This window comes from Stegostoma tigrinum, chromosome 1, assembly GCF_030684315.1.
Source record: "Stegostoma tigrinum isolate sSteTig4 chromosome 1, sSteTig4.hap1, whole genome shotgun sequence".
NCBI lineage: Eukaryota > Metazoa > Chordata > Chondrichthyes > Orectolobiformes > Stegostomatidae > Stegostoma > Stegostoma tigrinum.
Window position 1 is genome coordinate 48,472,814 of NC_081354.1, and position 13,520 is coordinate 48,486,333.

Here is a 13,520-nt window from a genome sequence, read left to right on the forward strand (position 1 = left end):
CATTAAGAAGAAATGTTTGGAAGGATTTGGCAGGCATGTGGGACTAGTTTACTTTGGGATTATGATCAGCATAGATGACTTGGACTGAAGGGTCTGTTTTCATGCTTTGAGTCTAATATCCTGTTCCCATGAACAGTTTAGTGAATTTCAGCCCCCTCAAGAATTTCACATCCTCAATATTAGTGTATTGTTACCATTTGGATGCTGCAAAGATCAGCACTGGGGCCTCAGCTATTTAAAGCTTATATTCTCAAAGCAAATAAAAAAATTGAGTGTAAAGTGATTATGCTGACAGTACAAAGTTAGGTGGAAACATATGCTGTGACATAGATAGTATCTTTAAAGGAATTTAGATGGAATTGGCAGATAGAATATAATGTTGGAGGAAACAATGGATTTTGTTTTTTAAATGAGAAACTGGGGTTTTGCTTTCCACTACCAGAGTGGGAGTGAGACGTGAGGAATGTTCACTGGATTGATTCTGAACAAAAAAAGAGCATTGCCTTGCAGGAAAGATTATGCAGTTTGAAGTTTAGAAGAATGAGCTGAAACATTGAGGTTTCTGAGAGAATTTAATAGGTTAGATGCTGAAAGACTCTTTGCCCTGGTTGTAGAATTTAGAAAGAGGGTCATTGTGTCCAGTTAAGGGATTTTGGCCACTTTGGATCATGTGGAGAAATTTCTTCACTTTGAGGATTGTGAATCTTAAGAATTCACTTCCCTAAAAGACTATTGGATATTCAGTCTCCTGAGTATATTCATGATGATGATGGGGAACTTTTGAAGTTTCAACAAGCCAAAGCTGAACTTGAGAATGTGTGACCCTTTCTTGTTTCTGTTCTTTTTATGCTCTAAGTATCAAAACTATCTAGAATTAAGATTTATGTAACTAAACACAATTATTTCATTAAATACTTTGTATTTTTTCCCCCAGGATTTTGTGATTTGTATTGAAATGTTTTTTGCTGCAATTGGTCATCATTATAGTTTTTCCTACAAGCCATACGTCCAGGAAGCTGAAGAAGGCTCCTGCTTGGATTCTTTTTTTGCCATGTGGGATATCTCTGACATCAGAGCAGACATATCGGAACAAGTACGGAATGTTGGTAAGGAAGTCACGTTTAAGTGAAATCGTTTTTATTTCACCTAAAAATCTATTCATAAACTATGTTTTCACATCATCTTTAGAGTCTGAGCTGTCTTTTATGAAATATCAACTAGAATTATATTAATTGGCAACACAGGAGAATATTTAGCCCATTGAATCAATGCCAGTTTGCTGTGGATGAATCCAGTTAATCTCAATTCTCTGCTCTATCCCTCTGGCTATAAATTTATTTCCTTTTTGAAATCATTGTCTCTGGTTCTTTTGCCCCTTATGAGCAGGAAGTTCCAGATCATTATCACATGCTGAGTAAATGAAGTTTTTCCTCACATTTCCTGCATATCTTGTCCAGAACCTTTGTATCTTAGTCTCCTTGTTCCCAAAAGCCCATGGTACGTTTTTCCTTATCCGCTTGGTCCAAGCTATCATTCTTGTACAAGTCCATCAAATATCCCCTCAATCTCCTTTGCATCAAAAAGAATGACCCCTGCTTTGCCAATCAAAAAGAAGCTAAATTCCTCTATTCGTGAAACTATGTTGGTAAGCCTGTTCTGCGTTCAAACAAGGGCTCTCCCATTCTTCATAAAATACAATATCAAAATTGCATATAATACTCCACTTATGCCCAAACCATGTTTTGTAAAGGTTAGGTTATTTTCTCACTTCTACACCCAAATCCTGTATCCAAAAAGCCCAAGATCCCAGATGCTTTGCTAACATTTTCAGTTTATTCTGCTCTATTACAAAACTATTTAGTGAATGTTGTCCAATAGCAGAATCACATCTAATGTTGGATATGATGAGCTATGACTTGCAAGCACATGCTGGTTGAGCACAGTTAGCATGCTGTCTGCTGTGTATATTCAAGAGGACATGTTGTTTGATATGGTCTACCAGTTGTTTAGTCATCAGTGTACAGACTTGGAATCGGACTGGCACTGAAATTCCTATAACATTAGATGTTTGTATGGTAAATAATGTCTTTTAGGCTGATGCAGCTTCCTGTTGGTGCAGAAAACAAGTCTTGTATTTAGTAGCAATAAATTTACCTGTTCAGGGTCAAAAGTAGGGTTAGGACTATACATATTTTCATGAGCTTGCAGGTTGTACTGCAACTGGTGATCAATGTAGCCAAAATTATGCAAAATAGTTTTGATATGCCGTATCTCAGGATCATGCGTACACAACAAGCAGATGCCTAGGTCGCCAGTCAAAAGTCTGTTTACAATATGTGTTAGGATTCCTACAATTTCGTATGCCACAAGATTAATCTCAAGTACGGCTTTACCCTTCTGCAGGACAACAATCACTAAATATTCCAGACTGCATCAAGAATTATATTCGAAATCAATTTGATTGGTTTATTATTAAGTTAGGGTCAAAGTGTGATGCATTTACCTGTGCTAGAAGCCACATAGACTAATAGGCAAGATCCTATTTAATGTAGGCAAAAAGAATTTGTGCATGCATTGCATCGTTTGCTTTACGAAAGTGATCATAAACTGCCAATCTCTGCATGGCAACAGCCTGTCCAATCAGAGTCCACACGCTTGGTCTGAGAGAAATGATTGACAATTAACTGTCCTAGCTGCATCACCATGCCAACAATGGCCCAATCGCACAGCACCCCCTCTTTTTATATTGTGTAAACTGCTGTCACTTTTTCATGTAAGGTTTCTTGCTTCCTAGTCCTAATGTGCACAAGACTACAAGCTGTGACTTTGTCTCCTTTTAGCAATGACTTGATTTTGTATTAAAAGTATATATAACTAATGAAGGAAAGATACATACAGGAGGTTTGATTTACGAATGTATAACATACAAGCTCATGTATTTATGTATGCGATCCCACATGGTTGTAATTTCCTGTATGTACGAACAGCTGCTTTACATTGTCTTGCATTGTGCACTGACTTGTGAATGGATTCTAGAACAGAGCTCATTCACAACCCAGGGATTGCTTGTCTCGTCCAATGACTACAGGAGCTACAACATTCCTTGACTTTGTTACTTAAAACAATGATGCAATTCAAAAATCAATGAAATTAAAACTAAACTTGACGACCAAGACTTGCACCACTATCTTCACTATCTTTGTGCACGTAGGCTCCTCTGTTTCTGCCCACCTTTTGAATTGTATCCTTCATTTGCACTGTCTTTCCACATGCCTCCAACGAAAATAAATCATTTCTCACATGTTTAAAGTTCAGCTGCAACATATTCTGTCAATTCTACCATTCTGTATATTTACTAAAATCTATCACTTTCCTTTGCAACACTTAAGTTTTATGTTAGGTACAGATTTTGAAATTGTGCACACTCAATTCTAGATCATGAACATAAATTTAAAAAGTGGTCATGGTATTCATTCCTGGAGAGCTTTCTGAGGTGAGGAACCTCACTGTATACTTTCCTGAAGGGTGAGAAACAACAGCTCACTGATATTCCTTTCCATGCTTTTCCCATGGACCAAGGTAGCTATATTGTATTTTGTCTACCATGTGACACATTGATCAAATACTTTCTGGAAGTCAATTGCATTACACTCCACAACTTTATTTTACTTCACCAAAAATTCAATCAAGTTAGTCAGTTAAATAGATTCACTTTAAATAAAACCTGGTTTCATAATACCAGAGGTAAAATACTGTTATTGATGTTTCTGAATAAGAACCCAATCTGGCTCAAATTATCTTTGTTTATCTCAATTATCTCAAGTTACCTTTGTTTCTCTCTTCACTGTTGCTGCCAGACATCTTCAGCTTCCCTAGCACTTTTTTAAAAAAATCCGGTTCCAACTGTTTCTATTACTGCTGTACCATTTACAATCACAAGGTGGCGTTGTCTGTCTCAAATTGCTTATGAAAGAATTATTTTCTTTCCTCCCTGTCTGCCCCCCAAAGAATTGTTTATAACTGGTAACAGAGAAAATGACCATTTTAGCATTGTTGTTTTCCAATGGGCAGTTCATCTTTGGGGATAAATAGGTTTGATGGCAAGTAAAACTTTATTTAGCAAACCCCAATTTAACCCCAATTGAGTTGGTATCATCTCCACTGTTTTCCAGTTTTGTAGAAGACAGTTACAATGTTAACATAAGAATAAATATTGTATGTGTGGAACTGACATGTTGCTAGCTGTTGGTTCAAAATATGATCTGCGCAAAATAAATCTTGTCCCATGACTTGAGGATGCTGGATCACGTTATAGTACGAAATCTTCAAACACTGCAGCAGCTGTGCTTATGACTTTAGTTGTCTCCTTGTCTTTCAAATTTGGAGTCAGGCCCAACTTGACTGGAAGACAGGGATTGTCCCCTACCTGCTTTCCTGAGTATTTCTTGCTTGTAGATAAGAATTCTGAAGGAACGCATCTAATGAAGCAGAATGCTCTTCTGTATAGCACAGGTTTAAGTTAATCATTGAAAGCATCTATGCAGACAACTGAATCTGATGTATAGTGTGTAAATGTAGTGGCAGCCACTTCATCAAGATGTTACTTTTTTGCAGAAATGGTTTAAAAGTGAATAATGTTCAATTTTTAAATTTAAGGGAGGACAGTTTTGGGTCGACCAAGGAAAACAAATATTGGTGTCGAAGAGGAGCACAATGAACACACCAGCCTTCTGTCTTCAGCAAGCCAGGACCTGAATTCCGATACTCCATCCCTCCCACCTTCTCCACTGGGACATTACCAAGGATTTGGACAAACACATGCAGTTCTTGCACCCCAACCTAAATCTATTCCAGAATCAAATGACTGTCTTGATGAATCAGCCAAAGAGAAAGAAACTGAACACTCCTTAAATCCGGTGCCTAACAATTCAGCATGAAACTGATTACGACGTGTATTGTTACTTCAGATATTCACCTCCTACGTTCCTTTTGAGGTCATATAGCTTCTCTTGCTACTATAGATAACCATACTGAATATTATGGATGAACTCAATTTGAAACTTGGATGAAGTTTAGAAATCTAATACTGTATATTAAGAAAGATGACAAGAAATGATGATGAATACTGAATAAGTAGATGCACAAAATTCTGGAATTCTAAAACAATTTTAAGTATACCATCTGCCCATGATGCTAACATATTGGTCAGAGCATTACAGGATCCATCGATGTGCAGAACTCTCTGAAATTAACAAGGGTTGTTAGAATCTGAAGCTAATTTTATTAGTCCTTTGATACAGTAGCAACCACTACCTTTTTTTTGTCTTTCTTGGGATGTGGCATCACTGGTTAGCTAGCATCTGTTGCTCGATTGTGATGGTGAACTACCTTTTTGAATTGCTAAAATGAAATGAAAGTCACTCTAATGAGAAAGCAGTTTTTGGCCCTCTGAGACTAGAGGGAAACAATTGCTGTGATTATTCTGAGAATCATCACATCTTGGGTGAGGGGCAAGGTTGAAAAGCTGGATCTTTGGTGACTTTTGATGGTGCAGGAATTGAACCTGTGCTGTTGGCATCATTCTGTGTCACAAAACAGCTGTCCAATTAACTGAGGTATGGTTTAGGGTACACTCTCTGTGTTGCTAAGTAGGGAGTTCCAGGATTTTAACCGTGAGACAGTGAAGTAACAGCATTACATTTCCAAGTCAGGATAGTGTGTAATCTGGAGAGGATCATGCAAGTGTTCCCATGCTACTACTGCACCTGTCCTGCTGGATGGTAGAAATGGTGGACTTGGAAGGTGTTCTTTATAAATACCATTCATTTCTATTCTACCTTAAATTGCTTGCGCATTTATTAAAACTAACTAAGCAATTATCTATACTTCCTACTTATCAACTTAATTTTGTTACTGTTTGCAAATGATTTGGTAATAAATGAGTCTTGTCAAAGTAATGCTTGCTAGAAAATTTGTGAGCACAGTTAAACAAGGAAATAACAAATAAAATTAAACAAAGAACTGCAGATGCTTTAAGATTTGAACCAAAGCAGAAATTGCTGCAGAAACTTCAGGATCACCAAACATGAAACATTAACTCCCCTTTCTTTGCTCATGCTGCCAGACCTGTGAGTTTCTCCAACAATTTCTGGTTTTTGCTGAGGAATAATAAATGTCAGGAATGTTGCACAAGTGAGTAGGGTGAGCATGGCAACTGGGGTAGGTAAAGATCAGTCTCTTGTTTTTAAAAGAAAAATTTTATTTTTAGGTAGTAACACTTTTAACCATTTTTTTACTGTAATTCAACCTGAATTGTAATACATTAAGAAACTTGGGCTGGCTAATCTGGAAATACTGGGCAGTAGGGTAGATAGGGTGGTAGAAACACTATACTGTGTATTTAACAAGCAGGAATTACTTAATTCTTTTTTGGTTTCTTGGCTAACTTATCTACAAGATTTCAAATTTAATATGACAGGCTTGAATAAACTCCAGAAATGTTACATCAGTTTATTTATAACTCATGGCATTGGAATTGTGCAGAATGGAAACAGTTAGCTATGTGTTAACATTGTACAGGACAAAAATATTTTTGATTTCATAGTGGCACACATTGGCAGTATAATTGCTGGCAAATTCTAAGGAAAAAAAGGCAGAATGCCTGTGTTGAAGCTGATAAAACAATTAAAAGATTTTCTTCCCTACATTTTGAGATGCTTTTGGGAATTGTGCATCACACTTGAAGATCAATTTGTAATCAGTTTGGATCAGAACAGTGTAGCTTATTTGCCATCCACTCCCTGTGTTTCCATCCTTTCAAAAGGCTAAACTGAGATGTCAAACCTGACTTCTGGAAACAACAGTAGTCTGAGTTTTAGAATTTGTCTTAGTGCTGCTGTGCTACTGGGATGCTAAAGAAATTGGAGTTGTATTTAACGCAGAACTGTACAATTTATAATCCACATTTTAGGTATAGGCAATGATGACTTTACCAGTGATGTATACATCCCATGGATGAATTAAGAAAATTCCTCTGCTAATGTTAATTTCTCTCTGAAAAGATCACTTTTTATACCACTATTTCTACTAGTAGCACCCTGACCTTTCAGGTAAAAGGCTGTGGTGTAAAGCTCCTCCTGTCAATCCTGAGAACACAACCTTGGTGTACGCTTCACTCTGGTAATGAGGAACTACTGCATTACCGTTAAACCCAAATCCCTGCTATCCTTTTCGGTGATGTAAAAGCTCCAGTGACGCTTTCTACAAAAGCCATTTGTCAAATATAGTGGTATGAAAATTCACTTTTTAAAAGAGTTGTTTGAAAAAGTGTACACTACAACAAAGCATCTGTTACGTTTTGAATAGTCTCAAGTATATTCTCTGAGACCCAACCCCAAACAGTAATTACAACAGTGTGCAGCTCCTACTTTAGTGGCTTATTATTGTTTCAAAACAGCAATTTTGTGACATTAGCAGCTTGGATCCATTTCCTGCTGTTAAGCAAATTACTGAAAATAAACCTGTGGCTCGGGCATCTTTAAAATTAAAATTTGTTGTCTGTACTCAGACAATGTTAATTTGTCACTTGTATATTTATGAAAGCTCCTTTTGGACTGTTGCCTATCCAAAATTATTGCTATTTTAATATGAGCCACCCAAGTTCCAAAAATTATCAGAAGTGCTATAATGATGGGCTGCTAATGAAATTTAACTAATTGGAGGTATTACGCTAATTACTGTGATTTAGTAAAGGTACAGTGTGAATTGGAAGTGTACCTATATTCTGAAACAGTTGTGCTTTATTAGTAAGATTTATTCATGTCCAGAAATTAAAATGGAACTATGACAAATATTAAATGTTAAATGGCCTTATGTAAATCAAACTAAACTGGTTATCTGTACAATATATATTGAACATACTATTCAGAAATGAATAGGAAATTTTGAATTTGCTTCTTAAACTGTAACATAGCAGTTTAAACTTGGAAGAAAAGCTACCAATTGATTAATAAATATGGATCATGTGGAACTTGACTCTTGTATATGTTTTGATTCCTTGTTAAGTTTAATCCTGTTTAGAGAAATATACAATCTGTTTAATAACTTCAACCACTAATTTAATACTTCACAGACGTGGTAAGATTGTGCTAAATGATCTGCTTGAAGTTGACAATCAGTATACGGCAGTACATTCCAAATTAATTCATTTAAAATCTGGTGAACGTGTACTTCAGTTCCATGAATATGATTTCCTTTCGTATTTTGATCCCTATACTGTCTCCATTTTAATGTTGTGCCTCCTGTTTTCTCTCGAACTTAATCCTCTTGCCTTTAATCCACTTGCCTCAAGTTTCATTTTCCCCACCTTAGTTGGAAATATACAGTATTATAATCAAACAAAATCAGGAGGGGAAATCATGTCTGGCAGACTATTAGAATTTTTTGAGGTGGTAATAAGCAGCATAAAGGGGAACCAGCACATTGCATTTTAAAAATTCAAATAGAGCACGTTAGTAAAGAATTGCATAAAGGGCTACTTGAGATGAGGGAATTGGGATAAAAGGGGCATATTCAGTTCGCAACCAATAATTAGTGAAGTGCTATAGGAATTAGTGCTGGAGCCACAACAATAATCTATAAATGCATCTGCATTAATGACTTGGATGATGTAGTTGAATGTATTAGAATCAAGTTTGTGGATGACAACAGGTGGAAAGGCAAGTAGCGATGCCAACAATCGACAAAGGGCTTTAGCCAGGTGTTATGCAGGCAAAATCTTAGCAGATAGAACATAATGTGGGAAAATACGAAGTTACGCACTTTCTCAGTGACTTATTATTTAAATGAAGAAAGGCCTCAGAAAGATGCAAACCAAGGGGTTTGGGAGTCCTCAAACATAAATCGCAAAAAGCTTTTTACAAATATAACATACTCTTTTGTTGCCCTTTAACGGAAGTGAACTGTAAAAATAGTGTTTACAAGGGTACAAATTCCACACATGTGGAATGCTGACAGTAGTTTTGGTCCCCTTATCCAAGGGGGAAATGGTTTCGGAGGCAGTCCAGAGAAGGTTAATTAGGCTGATTCTGTACATGGAAGGAGTTTCTTAGGTGGAAAGGTTGAGGCTGTACTTACTGGAAATCAGAAGAATGAGCAGAGACTTTATTGAAATACAAATTTCTTAGAGGGCTTAACAAGGTTGATGTATAAAGGTTGAGACCAGAGGGTGTAATCTCAAGTAAGGATTCTGACATTGGGAGGAATTATTTTCTGAGAACAGTGAATCTGTGAACTCTTTACTGCACTAGGTTGACATGGCTGTGTTAAGTAAATGTAAGGTTCAGATTTTTAACAAGTGAGTATCAAGTTACAATTGGGTGAAGGTGAAGTAATCAGATCAGGTATGATCTCATTGAATAACATAGCAGACCTGATGTTCTGAATGGCCTACTTCTGCTCCTATGTCTTGTTCTTATTTCTCATTGAGCACTGTAATATGTGCACTTTATCTTCACATTTAGAATTTTCCATTGTTCTTTTTTGTTTGAGTTGACACCTTGATTCATTACTTGAAGTCCTACCCTTACCAGAAGTTTTGATACTCCTTTATTTCCTTTTTATTACTTGTTAAATTTTGTTCATTTACCTATTTTCTAACCTCTGTACTTGTTACTGTAATATTATTTTCCTTCCCCCTCTTTCCTAGCTTAAACTACACACTACTAAATAATTGTTCTGCCAGTTCATCAGTTCCTCTTTATATGGAGTCTAAGCTTCTAATAAGCTCTCATTTTACCCATTGCCCAATAGAATGGAAACCGTCTCTTTTTAGCCAAGCAGTAACCTCCCTAATTTTTCCTTCCTTTTAGTTTGTATCTGGAAAAGTAATTCTGAGATTACCTTCTTTTGAAGTCTTGCTCTCTAATCTCTTATGTAGACAATGAATAGATGCATAGAACATAGAATAATACAGTGCAGAACAGACCCTTCGGCCCTCGATGTTGCACTGACCTGTGAACTAATCTAAGCCCATTCCCCTACACTATCCCATCATCATCCATATGCTATTCCAAGGACTGTTTAAACCCTTTCTCTTACCACAATGCCCAAACACTTGAGAGACAGAAAAGCACCTGGGATTCCAAGGGTCTACGTTGAAAACAGACTCTATTAGCCTCCAGAATTACTGCTTTTGTATTTTCACAGCTCTGTTGACACTGTAAAGGCCTTTATACTAACCTCTAGGGGATTGTATCAAGGTTGGAAGAGTTGTCCCATGAGCTAATTAAGCAACAAAGGCATACTTGTAATCACTGCTTGCAAACAAGTCTCAGGTAACCAACTCTCCGACACCACCTCCTACCGCCTCCTCGATCATGACCCCACACCCGAGCACCAAACCATCATCTCCAACACCATTCATGACCTCATCACCTCAGGGGACCTCCCACCCACAGCCTCCAACCTCATTGTTCCCCAACCCCGCACGGCCCGTTTCTATCTCCTTCCCAAAATCCACAAACCTGCCTGGTCGACCCATCGTCTCAGCCTGCTCCTGCCCCACCGAACTCATCTCCACCTATCTGGACTCCATTTTCTCCCCTTTGGTCCAGGAACTCCCCACCTATGTCCGTGACACCACCCACGCCCTCCACCTCGTCCAGGACTTCCAATTCCCTGGCCCCCAACACCTCATATTCACCATGGACGTCCAGTCCCTGTACACCTGCATTCCGCATGGAGATGGCCTCAAGGCCCTCCGCTTCTTCCTGTCCCGCAGGCCCGACCAGGCCCCCTCCACCGACACTCTCATCCGCCTAGCTGAACTCGTCCTCACACTCAACAACTTCTCTTTTGACTCCTCCCACTTCCTACAGACTAAGGGGGTGGCCATGGGCACCCGCATGGGCCCCAGCTATGCCTGCCTCTTTGTAGGTTACGTGGAACAGTCCCTCTTCCGCACCTACACAGGCCCCAAACCCCACCTCTTCCTCCGGTACATTGATGACTGTATCGGCGCTGCCTCTTGCTCCCCAGAGGAGCTCGAACAGTTCATCCACTTCACCAACACCTTCCACCCCAACCTTCAGTTCACCTGGGCCATCTCCAGCACATCCCTCACCTTCCTGGACCTCTCAGTCTCCATCTCAGGCAACCAGCTTGTAACTGATGTCCATTTCAAGCCCACCGACTCCCACAGCTACCTAGAATACACCTCCTCCCACCCACCCTCCTGCAAAAATTCCATCCCCTATTCCCAATTCCTCCGCCTCCGCCGCATCTGCTCCCACGATAAGACATTCCACTCCCGCACATCCCAGATGTCCAAGTTCTTTAAGGACCGCAACTTTCCCCCCACGGTGATTGAGAACGCCCTTGACCGCATCTCCCGCGACACATCCCTCACACCCCGCCCCCGCCACAACCGCCCCAAGAGGATCCCCCTCGTTCTCACACACCACCCTACCAACCTCCGGATACAACGCATTATCCTCCGACACTTCCGCCATTTACAATCCGACCCCACCACCCAAGACATTTTTCCATCCCCTCCCCTGTCTGTTTTCCGGAGAGACCACTCTCTCCGTGACTCCCTTGTTCGCTCCACACTGCCCTCCAACCCCACCACACCCGGCACCTTCCCCTGCAACCGCAGGAAATGCTACACTTGTCCCCACACCTCCTCCCTCACCCCCATCCCAGGCCCCAAGATGACATTCCACATTAAGCAGAGGTTCACCTGCACATCTGCCAATGTGGTATACTGCATCCACTGTACCCGGTGCGGCTTCCTCTACATTGGGGAAACCAAGCGGAGGCTTGGGGACCGCTTTGCAGAACACCTCCGCTCAGTTCGCAACAAACAACTGCACCTCCCAGTCGCAAACCATTTCCACTCCCCCTCCCATTCTCTTGATGACATGTCCATCATGGGCCTCCTGCACTGCCACAATGATGCCACCCGAAGGTTGCAGGAACAGCAACTCATATTCCGCCTGGGAACCCTGCAGCCATATGGTATCAATGTGGACTTCACCAGTTTCAAAATCTCCCCTTCCCCTACTGCATCCCTAAACCAGCCCAGTGCATCCCCTCCCCCCACTGCACCACACAACCAGCCCAGCTCTTCCCCCCCACCCACTGCATCCCAAAACCAGTCCAACCTGTCTCTGTCTCCCTAACCGGTTCTTCCTCTCACCCATCCCTTCCTCCCACCCCAAGCCGCACCCCCAGCTACCTACTAACCTCATCCCACCTCCTTGACCTGTCCATCTTCCCTGGACTGACCTATCCCCTCCCTACCTCCCCACCTACACCCTCTCCACCTATCTTCTTTACTCTCCATCTTCAGTCCGCCTCCCCCTCTCTCCCTATTTATTCCAGTTCCCTCCCCCCATCCCCCTCTCTGATGAAGGGTCCAGGCCCGAAACGTCAGCTTTTGTGCTCCTGAGATGCTGCTTGGCCTGCTGTGTTCATCCAGCCTCACATTTTATTATCTTGGAATCTCCAGCATCTGCAGTTCCCATTATCTCAGGTAACCATGATCATTCCTGGGATTGTCTTTTCCCACCAACAGGACTGACGCACCATAGGGGCACAGTGCAATTGCATAGTCCAGAGCTGATCTTGGAGTCATCAACATTGACTCAAGATCCCATGACCTTGCATATAAGGATGAAATGTGCACATTCTATGTTCTATAAATATCCTAATTATCCAAAGTCTGCCCAAAATCTACAAGTAGGGGTGTGATAGAATATTCACTTGCCCAGATAAATGTAGCTCTAAACACTTCTCAAGGAGCGTGACATCATCTAAGCTGAAGCAACAAAGATCTAAGAGTCACTAGACCCACAACATTAACTCGTGATTTTTTCCTCACAGATGTTGCCAGATCTGCTGAGCTCTTCCAGCAACTTCTGGTTTTGTTTCTGATTTACAGCATCCACAGTTCTTTCAGTTTTTATAAAGCAACCCACTTGACTGGAACCTCATTCAATGTTCACTATGGAGAAATACATATACAATTTTCATTGCTCAGTTCACCAAGGTAGTTTACTACCACCTTTTCATCTCAATTTCAGATGGCAATAAATGCTGGCATAGACGGTAAAGCCCATGAACAAACAAAAAATTACTTTAGATGTTGTCAACTGTGACGATTTGTGCCCAATTGTCTTCATCAATAACAAAAACTGTAACTGGGGCAAAAATTACAAAACATCTCATCAATAGCCTAGTGGTATTATCACTAGACTGTTAATCCAGAGACCTAGATAACATTTTGAGGACCCAGGAATGAATCCTGCCAATGCAGATGGTGGAATTTGAATTCAACAAAATATCTGGAATTAAGAATCTAATGATGACCATGAATCCATTGTCAATTGTCAGGAAAATCTGGTTCACTAATGCCCCTTTACGGGAAGAAAACTGTCATCCTTACCTGATCTGGGCTACACATGACTGCAGACCCACAATGTGGCTGACTCTGAACTGCCCTCTGGGCAATTAGGAAT

The 13,520-nt window shown here is 40.3% G+C and overlaps 1 protein-coding gene across 1 annotated transcript in view; it reads left to right on the forward strand.

Moving 5' to 3' along the window:
• Window positions 1-8,034, forward strand: part of tmem184c (transmembrane protein 184C) — a 33,683-nt gene extending 25,649 nt beyond the window's left edge. Inside the window, exons 9-10 of the mRNA XM_048530001.1 lie at window positions 935-1,106; window positions 4,657-8,034. Of these exons, the coding sequence (XP_048385958.1) occupies window positions 935-1,106; window positions 4,657-4,937 (453 nt within the window). The 3' untranslated portion in view covers window positions 4,938-8,034. The remainder of the gene's footprint in view (window positions 1-934; window positions 1,107-4,656) is intronic.
• The last annotated feature ends 5,486 nt before the right edge of the window (window positions 8,035-13,520 follow it).